This window comes from Cucurbita maxima, unplaced genomic scaffold (genome assembly GCF_002738345.1).
Source record: "Cucurbita maxima cultivar Rimu unplaced genomic scaffold, Cmax_1.0 Cma_Scf00274, whole genome shotgun sequence".
In the NCBI taxonomy this organism is placed as follows: domain Eukaryota; kingdom Viridiplantae; phylum Streptophyta; class Magnoliopsida; order Cucurbitales; family Cucurbitaceae; genus Cucurbita; species Cucurbita maxima.
Genome location: NW_019272290.1, coordinates 13,363 through 35,854, shown reverse-complemented (window position 1 = coordinate 35,854; position 22,492 = coordinate 13,363). Strand labels below are relative to the sequence as shown.

Genomic DNA, 22,492 nt, shown 5'->3' with positions numbered 1-22,492 from the left:
CCAAAATAAAGGCTTGATTTACCCTAGAGTTAGTTTTATTGTTTAGGGATCCCAAGATCTTAAACATTAAGAAGTTTTGATAAATTTATTGTGTTTAAATCCTTTTGCTTTTCTTGAGCTTCTGCATGTTTTCAAAAGCCCACATCTTGCACATTTGTAGTAACGATTCTCTAATGTCCAATTTGAAAAGTTGGGTCATTACACAACTAATATTTCAATGGCTACAATTATTCATAAACCAATGTTAGAAAATTCAAGTATTTAAACTCTTGGGATATCAACTAAAGTTGGAGAATTCAAGTATTTAAACTCTGAAGTATCAGCAAAGGACCGACAAAACATCAACAATATTCAAAATCTTTGAAATGTGGAGGATGAAAAACTCAAATTGTTGAGTAGAAAAGGGAGCAACTCATGACCAATATTTTCCTCTCTGGTATGTTGGTGGGCCATTCTTTCAGGAAAGAAAATGAAAATTTATGGGTTCAGCTGATTAGAGTGTTCTTATGGCACATATGGTCCACAAAGCTTTTATCTAACTTCTTCCTTTTATAGGTTTCTTGAAATGGTTATCATTCATGCTCTAAGCTGGTGTAAATGCTACTTTTCTCCTTTCACAAGCTTTTATCTAACTTCGTTTAGAATTGGGGTTTCCTCCTTTTTGTATATTCCATCTACATTCCTAAGTAAAGTATATGTGATATATGTAAGGACTTCTAAAAGTGTTAGGAACCCCGACTCCCCACAATGGTACGATATTGTCTACTTTGAGCATAAGCTCTCATGGCTTTGCTTTAGACTTCCCCAAAAGGCCGAAGATGTATTCCATACTTATAAACCCATGATCCTTCCCTAAATTAGCCAATATAGGACTCCCTCCCAACCATCCTCAACAAAGACATGGTGTAAGATCAATTATAGACACATCAAGATCAGTCTAAACCAGACCTAAACAGAAAAGAGAAGTTCATCAAAAAGTTAGTCAGTAGATCACCTGAGGCACTATGGACCCTAAGAGTTCCAAAGTGAAGTCAAAAGATGCGCCGTGCAGCCCCTTCGCTGAGAAGCTGAAAACCCCGTGAGGTTCACACTTGACAGAAATATCTTTGGCATCAGGTAAAGCAACAGTGAGATAAAGCTTATCAGAACGCTGAGCCCATAGAACCGCCGGGTTCCGGCTACTGCATACACGAGAAAATCTATGGTGATGACTTGATTACTACCTTCTTCTACCAAGGTGATCAAAACCCCAACTCCATCCATTCCAACCCACATTTACCAGTCTTGCAACCATTCAAACATATTACAGACAACATCATCTACAAGCATCGGTCCAGAAAAAAAGAAAAAATCATTCCAAAAACAAGAATCCAAATTAAAGAAGATAAAACGTCACATTGTTCTAAGCGCAACAAAGTTGAAGAGGAAGAAACAAGACGATGCAGGAAGAGGTAAAATGGCGAATAATCAGAATCAGAAATGGCTAAAGATAATCAAATGCACGACTGGAACATGTGAAGAAACAGTAAAATTAACAGAAAAATACCTCATTCTGAGGACGACAGAGGAGAAAAGGAGGGGATTGATCCTTAGAAAGGATGTTGAAGACAATCGAGAGAGACCCTTCTCGGTTACACTGGGAGGAGTAGGAGCCTGAATTTAAATTTGAAGTCCACCCTGGGGCTTCGTGCATAATTGTTTAACCACATTTTTGGTCGGAGGAAGATTGGATTCTTTTGGATTTTAAGTTCTCTTCCTTTGGCTGGTTATGAACACAAATTTGAAAGTTGGGACAAGGGAATGGGATATAAAATTTCAAAGGACCACAACCCCTGATCGTAAAACTAACACCCAAGACGTCTCCACTATAATTGTGTATGACTGTGCCAACTCTCGGTGCTTCCCAACCTCGACGAGTACTCAGCAGTCACAAAGAAAAGTAGAATTTGGTGATTATAAACATACTTAGTAAGCAATCTTCCCGAGGCTTTAATCTCATCCCTACCTAATTAGTTGTCATAGGCTTCTCTCTGGGTCCTAAAAAGTGTAAACCTTCATTCAACAGTTATCTAAGTTTCTAGGGAGGTTTAGAAGTTTCAATCAGTTCTCTTACTTGTCACTAACCTCGAGATGTTCACCGTTTTTGGCAGCACGGTTCTACTGGATGGCGTAAAAGGTGAAACTATCATTTTTGTTCTTCCTAACTTAGTTTAACTTACATTGTCTTGTAAGTGGATGACTAGTATCCTAGGTGGAGGTGCGAGTCATATATCGTAAAACAATATGGCTTTATCTCTCTAAATATTTTTGTGTAAGGTTAATTGGAGATCCTTCTACCGGAGCCATAAATTTAAAAAGTTTGGGGAGCAACCTCGTGTGTCGACCAAGTACTAAGTCTACATGTGTGGTCTCTTGTCCCCTCTCAAGATGGCTTTATAGCATAAAGACCCTATTCAAAAGACCCCCGAGCATTTTCACATGATAGTGGTATCTACTCACCTCAACGAAACTAGCTTCTATATACATACTGCTTGGTAGGGGCGCTATCAGGTTCGACTTAGGATCGTTGATAGTGTTAGGATCGATACCAGTTGTTAGCTCTAATATCAATTGTTAGGATCACTCAACAATGCACACATTCGATCAAGATGAACACAAAGAACAGGAGAGAGAAAATACAAGGAGGAATATTAGCTAATGGTTTTATTATAGATGACTTTAGGTTTGTACAACGAGAGAGAATACAGAAAATGGAGAGAAGTATATTTTGAGAGCACTACTTAATTTGGTATATATATAGTTTCAATTTACTAAATATAGCTTCCAAAGATTTAAATGTACGAGATATAATCTAACAAATATATCTCTATCAAATCTTTACCAAATCTCTATCATATATATCTCTATGACGTCTTTACGAAATATCTTCCAAATATATCTCTACTAGATCTAGGTATCAGACTTCATATCCCAATAATCTCCCACTTGGAGACTGATCCAGTCAACCGCAACAATCTCCAATTAGAGACGGGTCCAGTCAACCCCAACAATCTCCCACTTGGAGACTAATCTAGTCAACCAAGAATTTCATTCTCAATCTATACATACCAACTAAGGCTTTGCACAACCTCAATGTTCCAACATCAACATAAAATGTTTGCTAGATTCTTTGGACCCTCTATCTTCTCCAAACACATCACCATCTTCAACTAACCTCCGAGTGAAATGGTATCGCCTTCTGTGTTTTGAATGATAGATCGGGTTCCTCGTCAATTGCATGACACTCTAACTATCGACCTGAAGAATCTTCTCGTGCTGCTTATTACCTAATTCTTCTAGATAGTCTATCATCCATATCATCTTCTTTCCAGTTTCAGCTAATGCCACGTACTCAGCCTCAGCAGATGAAAGAGCAACGCATTTCTGAAGCCTAGACATCCCATCATCCGTAACTTGCTCCCACATAGTTGTATCCTCCAACTGTAGGGTCTCATCAAGGGGCTTTCATTTCCCTTCATCAGTCACCAACCGATAGTGTAAAGAAGATACATACCTATCTGGTAATTTGATGGCTCTGGATGATCTTTTCAACACCTGCTTAGGTGTTACTTGCTCCTCTTTCGGTTCTTCAGCAACAGTCTTAGGAGTTTCTTGAGTATCAGCTACAACATCATTAGGTGAATCTTTCAGCAACTCAACCTCAACCTCAACCTCAACTCCAACTTGCTTCACCTCTGGTTCCTCAGCAAGAGTCTCAGGAGTTTCTTGAATATCCGCTACAACATCACTATGTGAATCTTTCAGCAACTCAACCTCAACTCCCACTTGCTTCACCTCTGGTTTCTCAGCAACAGTCTTAGGAGTTTCTTGAGTATCTTATACAACATCACTCTGTGAATTGTTCTGCAACTCAACCTCACCTCCCATTTGCTTCGTTGTCCCGATACTTTTCTTCAATTCTCTGACAGTCTTTATGAAGCTAACTCGTTTCTGTTTGCTCATAACACAGTTCACACAAGGACTCATATCAACAGATTTTAGAAGTTCTTGTTAAGGATATTTAGTAATAAATTATAGTTTACCATATATATTTGATATTTTATTATAAGGCAAATATCTAATATTTGCCTTATTATCATAGGTATCTTTCCATTTATTGTTATTTCCATTTATTACTATTTCCATATCCTTGTAATTTATTTGATTATAAATAAGATAACTTTCACACCATTTAGGTGTGGTGGATTAATCAAACATTCACATGGTATCAGAGCCCTCTCGGTTTAACAACCCCGATCCTTTCTTTTCAATGGCTTTTGAATCCTCTAATCTTCTTCTCCACCACCCCTGCTGGTTTTGATGCCGCAGGGGCAGTCTTCATGACTGCCGTAGTCGGAGCCGATTGATTACTCTTCGGCTCCACCCTATTGACCTCCAAATCACCTTTCGTCATACTCTGTACATACAACCTCACCTTTTCCAACCCAATCGGTTTTCCCCTTGGCCAATATAGTCTCTCTCATTTTCTTCCCAATCAACCTTCATCCTTCACATAAACCCTAACCTAAACCTATCAACCTTTTGCAGAGATTTATCTTCGGAATCTGGGTGCCGCACTGGCCTATTCGCCAACCAAGTTTCCGCCGCCCTTCCTGCCAAAATTGGCTTCTTCGCCCGATGAGGCGACTCTTCTGACTGCCCTTCTGGCCAAAATTGGCTCCTTCGCCCAATGTGGCGACTCTTCCGGCTTCAGCATTGTCTTTGTCCCTTGCTCTAGGTTTCCCCTTCTACTTCTTGGGGTTAGAAATATTCTCACCAGAGCCAAGGCAGCATCGTCGCTAAGTGACAATCCCTCTTCATGGGTTAGACATATTCTCGCCGAAACCAAGGCAGCATCGCCGCTGAGCGGCGATCCCTCTGCAATTTTTGATGGCCAAGAACCGGGTTGTTAGCATCTTCATGAAAAGTGTTTCTCAACCTCTTTGAATTTTTCAGATTCAAGCTTCACGTGCGTTTAAATCCGACGCTTAGCTTGCGGTGGGGTGTTAAGGATATTTAGTAATAAATTATAGTTTACCATATATATTTGATATTTTATTATAAGGCAAATATCTAATATTTGCCTTATTATCATAGGTATCTTTCCATTTATTGTTATTTCCATTTATTACTATTTTCATATCCTTGTAATTTATTTGATTATAAATAAGATAACTTTCACACCATTTAGGTGTGGTGGATTAATCAAACATTCACAGTTCTAAAACTTCTTTTGCAGCTGACATCTTCATTCCTTTAACATTCATATGACCAAGTCTATTGTGCCATATACTTGAATTTGAAGTACTCTCAACAACAGCAACTCTGTTCATACACCCTGCAGTGGTGTATAAAGTTCCAGATTTTGTGCCACGTGCTACCACCATAACACTCTTCACAATTTTCCATGAACTCTTACCAAACTTTGTTGCATAACCTGTGCTATCCAACTGACCAATAGAGATCAGGTTCTTCTTGAGACTAAGAATATATCTGACATCCTTTAATGTCCACTGATTTCCTGCCGGAGTTTTTATGCAGACATCCCATTTTCCTTCGATCTTCAAATCTTTGTTGTTGGCAAGATACACCTTCTTGAAACTTCCCGACTTAAAATTTCGAAACAACTCTTTATTTGGAGACGAATGAAAAGATGCACCCGAATCCAAAATCCAGAATTCAATCGGACTGTCCACGCTGAAGATTAGAGCATCCCCAATGTCTTTTGCTGAATGTATCGAATCATCGTCATTCTCTGATTTGTGATTCTGCTTCCTCTTTGTACAATCTGCCCGAAAGTGACTTTTTTCTCCACAACACCAACACTTTACATTTGGTTTGTTTGAAGATTTTTCTCGGTTCCTTGATTTTGATCACCCATTGTTTGGGGCCTTTGATTTACTTATTCCCCGTTGGTCAACACTAAGAGCACTACCAGATGAATTTCCAAGTTCTCGTTTACGAATACTTTCGCTGAGAACTACATCTCGAATTTCATCAAACTTTAGTTTATCAGATCCTCGGAAATTGCTGATTACGTCAACAACAGTATCCCACGACTCGGGTAAAGATGACATCAAAATCAATGCTTTAATTTCATCCTCGAAATTAATTTCCACCGAACTTAGTTGACTTACGATCATATTGAATTCATTTATATGGTCCACAACAGATCCACCTTCAGACATCTGTAGATTGAACAATGTCTGCATCAACACCTTGTTCATTGCCGACGGTTTTTCGTACATATTCTACAACGCCTTCAACAGATCTAACGTTATCTTCTCCTTGATGATGTTGAACGCCACGTTTCTGGATAGCGTCAACCAGGTCATCCCTAAGGCTTGTCGATCCTTGAGCTTCCACTGTTCCGTGGTCATGGTATCCGGCTTCACCTCCAACAGGGGTTTGTGAAGATCTTTCTGGTACAACTAATCTTCAATCTGCATCTTCCAGAAATCGAAATCGGATTCATCGAACTTCTCAATTTCAATCTTTGAACTTTCTATCTTCACAGATCATGGTGACTTTCGCCTCGCTCTGATACCAGTTGTTAGGATCAATACCAATTGTTAGCTTTGATACCAATTGTTAGGATCACTCAACAACGCACACACTCGATCAAGATGAACACAAAGAATAGGAGAGAGAAAATACAAGGAGGAATATTTGCTAAAGGTTTTATTATTGATGATTTCAAGGATGTAACAATAGAGAATACACAAAATGAGGAGAAGTACATTTTGAGATCACTAAGTAGGTTATATATATGGTTTCAATTTACTGGATATAAATATAGCTTCCAAAGATTTAAACTTACTACCTATAATCTAACAAATATATCTCTACCAAATATTTACCAAATCTCTACCATATATATCTCTATCATATCTTTACGAAATATCTTTCAAATATATATCTACCAGATCTAGGCATCAGGCTCCATATCCCACTAGATAGCCTAATGGTATGGTGTACTAGAGAAAATAGAAGGTAGAGACTAGTGATATCGTTCACACCGCTATTAGGCCTAGTAAGCTTATTTAGTATTCCCTAAGTGTCATAGAGGTTAACTAAATTCTTAGAGCGTCTAGGCGGTTAAATCTCGAACTTCATTTTCAAGACTTTCTAGACTAGCTCCTCGAAGCTAATATGGTTTTGAGTTTACTAGGGTCTTGACCTAGTAGAGACATAATTTAGTAGGTCAAAACTTGCTAATATATATATCCAAACTGAGTCAACTTAAGCACCACTCATCAACTGGTTGAGGCATTATATCATTGACTTAAAGGCTAAAGGCTTATTGTTGAACTAAAATACACGTGCGCTAACCCGTTAGCTTTTTGCTTTAGAAAATTGAATAGACTGAACTAAACTTCGAACATTTAGTACCGATTGAATCGATTAGTTTTAATTACTTCAATTTTATTTTCTTTTGATCACAACTAGCACAGCTACTTTTAAAGTAGAACATTGACTTCAAAACTTGATTCCATTGTTTTTTGTTTTCCTCCAACATTGATTCTATCTTAATGTTAGCAGGAAAAGTTGATGGAAAATGACTTCAATGTTATTCATACCGATGGCATTGGTTTATGAATTGAAAATGAAGGTGAAGGGACTGGATCATCGTGGGCGGAGTAGGTCGTCGGCGAAGATGGTGGGGAGCTGGCTATTTTCCTCATCTTCCTCGTCTTCGATGGATCGGCGGGGGAGATGGAGAGGCTCTAAGTGATGGGGAGATGGGGCAGTCTCCGTCGGAAGGTCGTAATTGGAAGCAAAACTGCTCAAATTGATTGCATTATGAGCGGAGGTGGAGGCTGAGACAGAGATGGAGGAGTTGTTGGAGTATGCGGGCTGCAGCTGCACTCCCACTTGCGGTGGCTGTGAGTTCTGAATTGCACTTGCAAATGCCAACCTGCTGCTTATTAATTGACTTTGAACCGCCGCAAGCTCCGCTTGCAGAGATGCCACCTGAAATTGATAAATATATTTCAATTTTAATTTTTCTAAATATTTTTCGAAACAATTCTTAGAAATAATACTGAATAATTTTAAAACAGAAAATATTTTTAAAATTTTTAAATTTAGCCAGCTAAATTAATGTGTTTAAAGGAGTATAAAAGTTTATAAATATTATTTTCCTTCAAAATTTAGAAATGGATAAATTATAATTTAAAATTGGTTTTATTTAGCATCATTATAATTTTATTAAAATTTTGCGTAAATATCTTCGTTATTGGTAAGGAAGCAACAACAAAATTTACGAACTTATCTATAATTTGTCTTGAAAAATATGCATCAATAAATAATATGTTATAAAATATTGTTAGTTTAAAAAATCACAGGAAAAAGAAGACCTGTTGTTGAAGGGCAAGTACAGTTGAGACACAGCCATAGACAGGGTCGGAGAGTCTAGCCTGAGCTTCATAAGAAATGGTAACGACGGCGTCGTTTCGGCGACTGAGCGGAATATGCAGCAGCAGCTTCGATACATTACTCGCTCCAAACACCTTATGCACGGCGGCAAAGCGAGCAACGCCCTGATCGGAGGCAAAATGCGGTGCAAAGATGCAGCCATTGACGCATTTTCTACGGAGAAACTTGCAGGCACCACAGGGAGCGGTGGTAGCCCCGATGTCGGTAGGGGTGGCGGAGCTGGTGTCGGTGTTGGTAGTGGAGGAGGTACGTTTGCCAAGGTCTTTCCGGCGAGGGAATTGGTGATCAGCATCAGCCATGTGAAGGCAATGTAGAAGGAATTATTGTAGGGATTGGTTTTATAAAGAGAGAGGGCCACGTTAGTCTCGTGGGAAAGGTTGGCGAAAATGAGGAAGTTTCTTTTGAATAATCGCTTTCTAGAGACGTTATGAATGGGTTGGTGAAGGGAGGGAAATGTGAAGAGCGGGGTGGTGTGAGATGCACGTGCAAAGGGAGTGACTTCTTCTTCTCTTCTCTCTCTCTCTCTCTCTCCCTCTCTAATATAACGTTTAGTTTTCCATTCCTTTAACGGTAGATGATATAATGATGAAGAAATGACCACAAGGTTTGTGCTGTCCTTGACGTGTGGGATGGATGATCATGGAGTTTGTGCAACCTTTTACACAATACAATACCAAAATTAAGACCAAGGCTCCAATATTTTCGGATGGATTAGGTTGGTAATCCAAACAACTTGATTTGTTTTACAACTCAATCTAATTTTCTATCTTAAGTTGGGTTATCAAGTGTCTGACCATGGGCATTGTGAGGAGTGTGATATAAAAGAATCAATATAGAATCAGTCGAGCTATGTAGGTCGGTTTTTGTCCAATAACCCACTTAAGGTCATGCTCACACCACGAAGCTCATAACTTACGGTCGACCTAGACACACTACAGTAATCCATGACCGAATAACCTCTACGGCCCAAATGCACAAGGTTAGGAAACACAATTCATGACTCCCACACTTGACTAGAAGTCCGCACCTCAACCCGGTTCATGACCCGTGCGCGTCATCTCCCCCTAGCGACACGTGTCACTGTTTGTAATCGCCGACTCCTTGGCTTATGCGGCAACGTTAACGACTTGATGGCTCTACAACTAAAAAATCTATCTATCTGGCACGACTAGGTATAGACAATTTGATACCATCCCCTACTTTTTTTACTATCCCGGAGCTGAAATTGACTTTTTTAAGGCTATTAGGGTCAATATGATGTCCGATTGCTTAAATTCAAGTTGAATGAAGTTAGAAAAGGTGAAGGATATGTTATATGATTGATAAGATAAGGAACCACTACAAGGGGAGTAAGATTCGGATTACCTTGTTGATCGAATATCTCAAACACTTGTTTGAGATTCGAATCACTCCACAAGCAAGATCGATCATGTCTAGCTTGAATGATTCTTGTTAATCAAATATCTCAAGGCAAGAACACTTCCATGAGATTCGAATCACTCCACAAGCAAGATTGATCATGTCGAGCTTGAATGATTCTACATGCAACCTAAACTACATAGAATTGCAAAGAAACCTAGCCATTGGCTAAAGAAGAGCATAAATGCTTCTTTTTACTATATTTTTCAAGTCCCTTACACATACAACATACATGGCTTTATATAGCCTCAAAATGAAACTACTAAAGTCATTCCAAGAGTTGTAACATTCATACTTAATGGCCATAATTAACCATTATGTAATTGTAACCTATAGTAAATAAAGTCTAAAAATACATAAATGAAATACAATAACTCTAAATTGTAACCCACCAAAATTTATAACAATCAAACTTCATTCTTCTTCAATGTGGCATGAATTGAAACATCTTTTGATAATTTTGACAACCTTTTCTTCACATCTTCATTGAAGTATATTGTATGATTGATGTCTTTTGGTTCATATCAATGATGTCCTATTGCGTAATATGATATGGGTATGTTGAAGGATATGCTATATGCATAATATGATATAACACGATGTATGACAAGCATGATACATAGTAAATATGTTTTGACATGATATACAACCCCGAAATATATTTTAAAGTTATGTTATAAAAATGATACGATATGAAACAAAATGGAAGGGGTTGTTTATATGGTTTCATACATGAAAAATGTTGGGACCTCATGCATCATTGTATCTTACATGCGTAGGGGAATTATCCCCTTTACGATGAGTACGGACCCTGTTATGGAAAAAAAAATGATCATTGTATTTATCATAATGCTACAATGGTTACTATTCCTACCGAGTGTTTGACAATAGCACCATAGAATGCTAGCCTGACCAGGCAAGGGGCCCAAGAGGTGTGCGAATCGACTAGTAGTTCATACTCGCACATATGGGCCGAGTGTAGAATAGTAAATGCACATTCGATGACCCATTAGGATAGTTACCCAAGGGAATTCGATTTTAAATGATAGGTCCCATTCATGATTGCATGTGCTTGCATCCAACACCAATAGTGAGATCATTTACTGAATATTTTTTTAAAATACTAAAACCACGTGCTACTTCTATTTTTCAGGTAAAGGCAAGACACCCTGAACGGTTGACGGTGACATCACAACTTTAAAGACCATGACACATGCATAGTGTAATCGTATTTAATTTCGTAAACTATAGGTAAGTATAGGGTATTTCTGTTTTATTTTTTACTTGTGTCTATTTTAATTTTTCGTTGTTTTATTTTAAAAACCTTTTATTAAACATGTAAGTCCATGACAATGTTTTATGAATATGTTTCAAATGATTAATTCTGCATAAAACAGTTAAGTTATGTACATGGTAGCAACTTTAGGTTAGTAAAAATCTAGCTTGTTACAGTTGATATTAGAGCTCTAGTTATAAATTCTATAGACTAGCCTACGAGATAGGTTTGGCATGTGTATACTAGGATTGCTTACTATTATATTAATGATTGCCAAATTGTCTACTTATGATGATATGTAATATGATGCAAATTACTATAGTGAATAGTAGACTTGAGGAAAACAATATTTGTTTTAGAAGCATGTCGCCTAGAGGACGTCGAGGAAGAGGACGACTCCCTATTAGAGAAAGGGGTAGTGGTGAAGGAAGCCAACCCTGCAAGGGCTCAGTAACTTGTACAGATGTAGTTGCGTCACTAGTGAATACGATGTGTGAATCATTCCACACCATGATGCAAACAATAGTGGCCACCCAACAAGCCAATAGAGCTCGCAATATAAACGAGGGGCAAGATAGTTATGAGATTTCAAGCGGTATGTCCCGCGTACCTTCAGCGGAATTGCGGGAGACCCAATAGAGGCACAGGTATGCCATCGTCAATGGAGACGATTTTCTTATTAATGGATTGCTTAGATGATCAAAAGGTGTCCCTTGCATCATTCATACTGAAAGAAGACACAAAATTGTGGTAGATGGATAACCAAGAAATACTTAGCCTCGATGGAAGTGCAATACCATGGTCTCGCTTCAAAGAGGTATTCTTGAAGCAATATTACCCAAAGGTAGTCCAACTCAGAAAACAACAAGAGTTTACCCATCTGACCCAGGATGTACGTTCTGTGGATGACGCGAGGGAATTCATGAGGTTGAAGCAATTTGTGTCGTCAATAGTGGATACAGAACTGAACATGGTTGAGAGGTTCATCATAGGCCTGAATTCAGAAATTCGTAGAATGGTGGAACCCATAGATCCTACCACGTATGAAGCTAACTTGAAGGCATCTAAGGCCATGGAAAAACCTAGATAAGAGGTACATCGAGAGTGAGTCATCACTATCGGCCACAAAAGATGGTACGAATAGATAAACTCACATCGACAACCACCAGCACGTAAAGCTTGGTACGCTGATAGACACCCTCCTCAATATGCAAAAAAATATCCCATAGACCAAGAAAGAGGCCAAGAAGGTGAGAAACCACTGTGTCATGAATGTGGGAAACAACACTGGGGCAGATGTATGGTCAGATCTAGGACTTGTTTTCGGTTTGGTCACGAAGGTCACATTGTTAAATACTGTATTGCGAAGAGGACAAAAAACCCCATCGATCCACCAAGAAGCCGAGGTGGAGCAAAGAGACCCATGTAGACCTGTTAATGGTCATATTTACTTGAGGAAAAAAAAATGAGAATGACCTTTACCCAGTTGAGATTCACCCAAGATTTATGTGAAGATAGATCTGATCAATAAGGTTGACTCGGATTTCAAAGGACGAAATCGAACTTTAATTAAAGATATATTCGTGACAATGACTTAAGCTAGCCAGGTAAGTGACCTTAATATTGGCATGGTTATATTTTGATGTTGACATGTGCCTTGTGGTTCTGCACGTGTCATATATATTGATATGAGCGAATTTTCTGTGGATCGATATGCTTCCTATATGTTATGTATATGTTATAATATGTGAATTGTATGATAATAGTTGTTGTACGATGTGTTCAAGGATATGTTTGAGATAGGATACAAGAAGGATGCACAAAACGAAACGTGACGATAAGAGTAAAATACGTTCACGAATAGTTTAGGTTAGGTTACATACCGGAGTGATATGGATAAAAGAGATTGATGGAAGAATACGGTTAGATTATGGGTAGAAAGGGATAGGTTTGTGATAGATTGATAGAACGATAGCGTTAGGTTAAGTTCTTGTGATAATATGACTAAGGTACGCTCACGTAATGATATGTTTGTGATAGATATAAGAACGTTAAGACTATGATAAGTTAGAGAATGATATGACTATGAAGTGTTTACGTTATTACTTGTTTATGATATGATACATTGTGATGCAATATGTCATGGTATGATGTGTATATGATGAAATGCTATGTTAAAAGCATAGAACGTTATGTTAGGTCTCTTAAATTGTGTGTATACAACATAATATGAATGACATGAAATTAGATAATGACATGAAATATAACCCCGTTAGAATTATGTATGATTTGACTATAGAATAATGAGAAACGATATGATATGAATGATGAACGATATCTGAAACGATATGAAAAATGATATGATATGTACTTAATGCTAGCGGGGTTGTATTAAAGGATAATGAAATTGTAGAAGTAGTGGGGACCTCATGCATTATGTGTGTTCATGCATTAAAGGATACCCCTATCCCATCACGAGGATACGGACGCGTACTTCCAATGGCAGGACAACTGATCGTTATGCTTTGTATAGCTCTGCCGTGACAGTCACTAGTTCTAACTGGTCCCAGCATAAGAGGCTCCTAGAGTATGCCCACCAGATAAGGAAAGTGGCCCAGTGGTGTGCGAACTAGCTAGTGAGCCCATACTCGCACGTATGGGTTGTGTGTAGAGTATATGGTACACGTCCACGATTACCCGTTAGGACAACACCATAGGGAAAACGAAACGAAAGTTAGGTCCCATTCATTTCATTACATGTAATTGTTGCATTTAACCTCAATAGTGGGGTCACTTCCTTGTTGAGTATTTCTTTAAATACTCAAACCATGTGCTACTACATTCTTCATGTTAAGGCAAGGCATTCCTGTACGGCTGATGACGACATCGCAACTCGAGATTATGGTACATGCATAGGATAGTGGTATTTATTTTCTTAAACTTAGGCTAGAATGGGATGTTTTTAACTTAAATGCTTATTTATTTTATTTCAGGTCTTTTGTTGTGTCGTTTTAAAGATGTTTCGCAACAAGTAAGTCCATGGTTGTGTTTTAAGTTAAAGATTATATTTTATGTAATTTAAATGAAGTCTTCCGCATTCAATGTTTATGGTACGTATACAGTAGCGACCTTAAATTAAGTAAAAAATTTTGGGTCGTTACAAGGTAAGAGCGTATGCATCCACCAGTATGGACACTAACAAATCGGACATAGTGGTGAGAGGTACACTATCCATCATGGGACATTACACTTTAACGATATTTGATTCAGACTCTATGTGTTCATTCATATGTGTCATTTGTTAATCAAGTCGGGTTCGAACTAGAACCTCTATTGAGTGTGTTAACTTTTAGTACCCAGCGGGGTAGACTTAGTTTCTAGAGTTAGGGTAAAAGATGGGCAAGTAATAATAGCCGGACAAACTTTAAACGTAGACCTAATAATTGTTAGCATGACGGATTTTGACGTAATACTATGGATGGATTGGTTAGCTGAAAACTATGTTAGTATATATTGTTACAAGAAGAATGTAGTATTCTCATTGCCACCAGGATTTAGTTTTAAGTTCAAGAGCGCATGTACTAGAGTTACCCCTAAACTAGTTTCGATGATGAATGCCAAAAAACTAATCCAACAAGGAGAGTGGACAAAATTAGCTTGTGCAATAGATACAAAAAGGGAAAGAGAAGACTATGGATACAGTACCATTAGTGAGTGAATTCCCGAACATCTTTTCAAAGGATTCACTAGGAATTCCCCCTTTTAGAACAGTAGGATTTGACATAGAACTTGAACTAGGAACTAGTCCCATTTCTAAAGTTTCTTACCGTGTGGTGTCAGCAGAATTGAAGGAACTTAAGGTGTAGTTATAAGATCTACTAGACCAAAGCTTCATTCGCCCTAGCGTGTCCCCTTAGGATGCGCCGGTACTGTTTGTTAAGAAGAAGGATAATTCGATACGTTGTTTGAATTCACAAAAAATGCACAAAACTCTACCCGTACTTCAATTTGGATCTCCTCGTACAAGCATATCTGCTTCTTGATTCTTTCACTAAGTTTGTAGAGCTTTCCACAACGAAGCTACTGTTAATTACTTTTGAAGTTATTGTCAATTACTATTAAAACAAGGGTAAAATTGAACGGACCTTTTTTTTCTTTTTTTCTTTTTTGTTGTTGTTGTTTACTTTACTACTTTTGAAAAGTTTGAGTTTTGAAATTTTGGGAACCAAGCCACCGATCACTCTTAAATAAGTAGTCACCTTGGATTTTTCATAAGAAATAATGTGGGAATAATGTTAGAATACTTTGAAACTATGATAATGACATTGTATGTTAAAAAAGATCATACTTAGATATCTGAAACATGATTTTCGAACTACGATTGGTCGAAATGACTGATACACTGAAATGAGTCCCTAAGCCTATTTGTTAAACCTAGATTGGTTAATTCGATTATGTTGAGTATGAGATAAGTAGATTGATTGTTTTACTTTGATTTACGTGATTTATGCTTACTTATATGCTCTATAAAGTATAAATGTGAACTTTGTTAGGGTCACACAACAACGCACACGCTCGATCTAGATGAACACAAAAAACAGGATAGAGAAAAGTGCAAGGAGAACTCTGGCTAAAAAGATTTTTTTTTAATTGATGACTTCACGCATGTACAGTAAGAGAGAATTATAGAGAATACAGAAAGTACATTTTCAAAGCTCTACGGAACGTGATATATATATAGTTCAGTTTACTATATATAGTTTTACCAGATTTAACCATCTACTTGATGGTGTTAATATAACACATGCGGTAGCAATTTGGATCTTAGTCACTTTTAGAACATCAATTATAGTAAATAACTAGCATGTTCATAAGTAATAAAACTTAATGAATTTGAATACTAACCTTTTGTAGTTCAAATTCATTTTTCTTCACGAACCGGTCTCAAACCACCACTAGTGTCTTCTCCACTATCCTTCGGTCTTAGAACGGGATTGTGGAATCGGGTGAGTAACTAAATTTGGGAGGGATTTAGTATATATGAAGAGAAAGCTTGTGAGAATTTTCTCAAGGTCTTTTTCAAGGAAGAAGACCTTCCATATACCATGATCACTCTATTTAAAGAGTGATGATTGCATGTTCATGCAAATTTGAGATCACCAAATTTCGACACTCAAATTTCACTCAAATGTGTGGGATTTTGTGGCAAGCACATGTTTGAGTTAACCAAATTTTGGCACTCAAAATTCCTGGATTTTTCCATTAAATGAAGTCAACATTTTGATTTTCTTCCTTTTAATTCAATAATTAATTTGAATAATTAATTTCAAATTAAAGTAACATTAAATGATTAATTTAAACTATTTAATTAATATTTAATATTAATTCAAATGCCAATCCCAATCAATTCCGACACATAATTGATTAAGATATTTAAATCTTATTTAAATATCTCAAATTCTCTCTTTTTGATTAATTCGTAAATAAAACAAAAATGCAGTTAAATATATCGTATATATGTAGCGCATATTCCCTGATTTGAATTCGAACACTTCGAACTCACTCATCACACTGTTCTATGGTTTAGTCCGATATGAACTAGCAGAGGGACCTAATGGACCTATAGATCATGAGCTCCAACGATCCAAGATTAACTGGTAAAACTTATTAACCTTGTTAACCAACATTCGTTAACTACTAGGACACTCCACTATAGCCTAGCAGTTGCACTCCCCTCACTATAGATATATTTCTGTCCATTTGATATAACCATGATTAGTAAGTCGATCCTTCACAGGTTGTTCATAATTAGAGCTGGGTCAATTAGCCGTTTTACCCCTGAAGTTACTTCTTGTTCCTTATGTCCCACTGATCCTCTTGTGAACAATTGGTTTGTGGTTCAACTAGTAAACCAAATCCCTCTCAGGCCAATGAGTGGGTGGGGCCCCTTGTTCAAGACCTGGAGTCAGTACTTAAGGGAACTACCTCTCTTCTATCCCTAAAAGTGGGTAGGAGCGAATTCCATCTTGCACCCCACGTCCCCAGCTATTCACCCAATCTTACCTCTGAAATGGGAGGCCTATTGAGTCGGCGAACTCGAGCCACTCTCACCCATGCAAATCTAAGGATAATTCTGAATGAACAGGAGTTCATGGTTAGCTTAGGATTAAGATCGAGTTACCTAGGTCATCGAATGAAAAGAAAATCAGTCTCAACAGTAAACGACATTATAAAGAGAGAGTGATTTTCTTCATGGTCCGATCTTATGCAATACTCATTGCATAAGACGCCCCCACTCACATGTCTCCACCTGTACAATTTAGTGATCATATTGTTTATATCATATACAAAAGTGAGCCGCATCCATAGTGTCTCCAGAATAAGGTACTCAGCCTTATCCTTATACTATAGATCATTTTGACTATATACTTGAACTTGATCCACTTTTATGTCTCTACATATAATTCAAGTAATCATACTATAGTCAGAGTGTTCTTTGTTTATTGGATTTAGATTAATGATCGTAAAGTTCACTTTATTCAATAATAACTTTATTTTAAATAGAATATGTCTTTGTTTAGAAACTATGAGTTTTAAGACATAAAACCCAACACTACTATATATAGCTATTTACCATATATAGCTTTGCCGGATATAGCTTTACCAAATATAGCTTTACCGGATATAGCTTTATCGGATATAACCGTTGACCAAGATATAAATAAGCAACAGACTCCATAACCTAACAATTCTCCCACTTGTAGACTGATCTAGTCAACCAAGAATTTCATTCTCAAACGACCTTGAGCATCTTCATGGCACCATATCAATTGAGGCTTTGCACAACCTCAATATTCCAACATCAACACATTTTGTCAACATGTTTGCTGGATTCTTTGCACCCTTTATCTTCTCCAAACACATCCCCATCTTTCACTAACCTGCAAGTAAAATGGTATCGTCTTCTGTGTTTTCTCTTTAAATGATAGACCGGGTTCCTTCGCCAACTGTATGACACTTTGACTATCTCTAGAAAGAGTATCTTCGTCTACTTCTTGCTCATTCTTCCAGATAGTCAGTCATCCATATCGTCTTCTTTCCAGATTCAGCTATTGCCACATACTCAGTCTCAGTACAACTCATTTTTGAAGCCTAGACGTCCCATCATCCATGGCTTGCTCCCACTTGGTTGTATACTCCAACTGTAGGGCCTCCTCAAAAGGTTGTGGTTCCCATTCATCAGCAACAGATAGTGAAATGAAGGTACATACATATCTGGTACTCTGATAGTACAAGATGATCTTCTCAACACCGGTTCAGGTGTCACTTGCTCTACTGCTGGTTCCTCTGCAACAACCTTAGAAGTTTGTTGAGTATCTGCTACAAGATCATTAGGTGATTTTTTCCGCAACTCAACCTCAACTTCCACTTGCTTTGTTGTCTTGGAACCTTGCTCCACATCTGGTTCCATTTTCAACCGCACTTTCTTCAATTCTCTGGAGATCCTTGTGAAGCTAACTCGTTTCTGCTTACTCATAACGTAGTTCTCACAACGACCCACATCAACAGATTTCAGACCTTCTAAAACTCCTTTCGCAGTCAGCCTCTTCATTCCTTTCGCGCTCATATGTTCGAGTCTATTGTGCCGTAGACTTGAATTTGAAGCACTCTCAGCAACAGCAGCTATGTTCATACACCCTGCAGTGGTGTATAAGGTTCCAGATTTTGAGCCACGTGCTACCACCATAACACCCTTCATAATCTTCCAAGAACTCTTTCCTAACTTTGATCAATAGAGATCAGGTTCCTTTTGAGTCCAGGAATATATCTGACATCCTTTAATGTCCACTGATTTCCTGTCGGAGTTTTTATGCAGACATCTCCTTTTCCTTTAATCTCCAAATCTTTGTTGTCTGCAAGATACACCTTCTCAAAATTTTCAGACTTGAAATTCCTGAACAACTCTTTATTTGGAGACGAATGAAAAGATGCACCTGAATCCAAAATCCAGGATTCAATCGAACTGTCCGCGCTAAGGATTAGAGCATCCCCAATGTCTTTTGCTGAATTTATAGAATCATCATTATCTCCAGATTTTTTATTTTCTTTTTTGGTCTTGTACAACTTGTCTGAAAGTGACCTTTTTCTCCACAATTCCAACACGTTACGTTTGGTCTATTTGGAGATTTTTCTCGGTTCTTTGATTTTGATCGCCCTTTGTTTGGGCCCTTCGGTTTACTTCTTCCCCGTTGGTCAACACTGAGAGCACTACTAGATGAATTTCCAATTTCTCGTTTGCGAGTAATTTCGCTGAGAACTATATCTCGAATTTCATCAAACTTCAGTTTATCAGATCCTCGCGAACTGTTGATTGCGGCAACAATAGTATCCCACGACTCGGGTAAAGATGACATCAAAATCAATGTTTTAATTTCATCCTCGAAATTAATTTCCATCGAATTCAGTTGACTTACGATCATATTGAATTCATTTATATGATTAACAAAAGATCCACCTTCAGACATCTGTAGGTTGAACAATCTCCATATCAAATACACCTTATTCATAGCCGACGGTTTTTCGTACATATTTGACAGCGCTTTCATCAGATCTGATGTTGTCTTCTCCTTAATGATGTTAAAAGCCACGTTTCTAAATAGTGTCAACTGGATCATCCCTAAGGCTTTTCGATCCTTGAGCTCCACTGCTCCGTGGTCATGGTATCCGGCTTCACCCCCAATAGAGGTTCGTGAAGATCTTTCTGGTACAGATAATCTTCAATCTGCATCTTCTAGAAACCGAAATCGGATCCATCGAACTTCTCAATTCCAATCTTTGAACTTTCCATCTTCACAGATCGTGGTGAATTTCGCCTAGCTCTGATACCAGTTGTTATGGTCGCACAACAACACACACGCTCGATCTAGATGAACACAAAGAATAGGATAGAGAAAAGTGCAAGGAGAACTCTGGCTAAAAGGATTTTCTTGCACTGCTTCCGACCTAATTTAGGGAATGATCATGAGTTTATAAGTGAAGAATACTAACTCCATTGGTATGAGGCCTTTTGGGGAAGCTCAAAACAAAGCCATGAGAGCTTATGCTCAAAGTGGACAATATCATACCATTGTGGAGAGTCGTGTTCGTCTAACAAACTTTTGACTGTGATTAGGGTCTGTATGCCTTTAATGAACCAACATGTTTGCACTTTTGATTTTTGCTCGAATGATTTAACGTGTTTAGTGTGACAAATGACTAAGTGTCCTATATGGTGTTTTGAGCTAGAATATGGTCCAAAGATATGTGCAGACTTGAGTAGGACATGATGGATTACATGAACCGTAGAAGACCCTTAAAGATTGACCATGACGAGTTAAAAACATTTTCATAACCTTAGCAGTGCCTTGTAAGAATTATTATGGTTAACTAGCTAATTTTAGTAGCGAACGTCTTGATTAGTTGGAGTTTACTTGTATACCGAGGGCATACCTAGATTGGTCCCGTTTGGTTAGGGCCTTGATATAAGAACCTAATGATAAACTCGATGAGATTCAAATGTACCGCATGTGGAAAGGAACTCACGACCTCCCAAAGGGCTCTCGCTTTGCAAACTAGCATATAGGAGAGAGGCTTTCCAAAACCTTTTTTTTTTTTAAAGATTAAAATACTTTAATACTACTTTTGAATTCCTATATTTTTGAAATATGGTACTAATTACTCTTTCCCGGTCTAATAATAAATATATATATTATATATATATATATATATTTTTTTTTTGTCTAAAAGTATTAACCAAACCTTTGAGAGAAGAAGACTATTAATAAAATTTTGGAAAGTTAAAAAATATTTTTTCAAACTTTAAAAAAATTTTATTGAAATGCTCGAAAATTAATTAGAAACAAATTATTAACTATTTTCATTAAGAAAAACTATAACTATATGGTTAATTTTAAATTTATAACTATATGGGTAATTTTTAACTTAAAACTTCTAAAAGTCCAAACATAAACTCCACGTATTTTTATTAATTAACATTTTTTTTAATTTTTTTAATTATTATTATTATTATTTAAATTCACATTTTTAAATGAAATTTAAACCGAAATGGAAAAGGCCCGTTAGCCCACAGCCCATATTGTGAAAAAAGCCGGAAAACAGGAGTACATCTTAACCCGCAGGTTCAGTCGACAACTCCAGCCGCCTCACCTCAAACGCTCGCTCTCATTTCACTCCAACGGCGACGGCACCAGCAGCCTGCGGCGAAGTCTCTGTCTCTGTCTCTTCAACCTCTACGGCCGTCTCGACGGAACTCACCTTCTACGAATTGATCTAAATCGGTCCAATACCCATTCAGATTTCTCCACTAAAACCCTCCCTTAAGCCCTTCCGTTCATCCCTCTCCGCCCAATGCTACGCTTCTACCACTCCCCTACTCTCTCAAGAGTCCTCCTCCTCCGGCGGTTTTCCTCCGCTGCCACCGCCACCGCTCCACCCCTCGATTCCGATCCCGAACCTTCATTTTCGTACTTGGAGGGTTTTCCGAGGCCAGATCCGAAGTTCGCCGAGACAATCCTCGCCATTCCGCGCTCCATCTCCGGAAAAAACATTTCCGTTAAAGAGCGCAAGGTTGGCCGCACTCCAAGCATCGTGTTCGAGCAAGAGGACGGTCAGCATGGCGGAAATAAGCGTCTCATATCTGTACGGACTAATCAAGTTAGGAAGCTTGTAAATCATCTAGGTCGCTCTTTCTTCCTCTCCAGGCTTTTTGATCTCGAAGTTCGGTCCGAGTTCGAATCCGGGGATATTGTTGAGAAGGTTCGGGTTTTACCTCGGAAGGTACTCCATTATCTTGTCTGGATGGACTAAATTTCGCTTTGGATTTTTCATGAAATTTCCAACTTATTGAGTTTGTGAGATGATTTATGAGGAGGATTAGAATAATTGATTGTTTCATGGTGGTAAAGGAGCTGAGAGCATTGTGCGCACTGTAGTTTCAATCATCATTATATGTCATGTATTGTCTTGATTAATAAGAAGATAAGAAGATGGGTTTAGTTTAATTTTGTTTGTAAGTTAGTGTAAAATCTTGTGAGAATATTTATATAATATAATGCCCATTCTGAACTTGCACCATCCATGTTTGTTCAGATTCATCTTCATGCGGGAACAGATGCACCACTTAATGTTACTTTCATAAGGGCACCTTCACACGCTTTATTAAAAGTTGATGTACCTCTTGTTTTCCGAGGGGAAGATGTATGTCCTGGATTGAGGAAAGGTACTGCTGCAAGACTAAGTTCCTTTTATTTGATTTTCTTT

The 22,492-nt window shown here is 37.9% G+C and overlaps 2 protein-coding genes across 2 annotated transcripts; one reads left to right on the top strand and one right to left on the bottom strand.

The window, feature by feature from the left end:
• Positions 1–7,596: 7,596 nt before the first annotated feature.
• Positions 7,597–8,777, bottom strand: LOC111474219 (LOB domain-containing protein 20-like). The gene is made up of 2 exons (XM_023119411.1): positions 8,400–8,777; positions 7,597–8,013 (listed from the first exon to the last, which is right to left on the bottom strand). Exons 1-2 carry the CDS (start codon positions 8,775–8,777, stop codon positions 7,666–7,668), a joined length of 726 nt encoding a protein of 241 aa, XP_022975179.1. The 3' UTR covers positions 7,597–7,665.
• A 12,590-nt stretch (positions 8,778–21,367) lies between these two features.
• On the top strand, positions 21,368–22,477 carry LOC111474218 (50S ribosomal protein L25-like; the record flags this gene model as incomplete). Its single annotated transcript, XM_023119410.1, has 2 exons — positions 21,368–22,009; positions 22,322–22,477. Coding segments are annotated over exons 1-2 (585 nt in total), but the record flags the coding sequence as incomplete, so codon positions are not given.
• Positions 22,478–22,492: the final 15 nt, after the last annotated feature.

Excerpts from the sequence above, each read along its gene's own strand:
- LOC111474219 (XM_023119411.1), bottom strand. The coding sequence starts at position 8,777 with ATGGCTGATGCTGATCACCAATTCCCTCGCCGGAAAGACCTTGGCAAA. Across the intron at positions 8,014-8,399 it reads TACTTGCCCTTCAACAACAG|GTGGCATCTCTGCAAGCGGA; the intron begins GTCTTCTTTTTC and ends TATCAATTTCAG.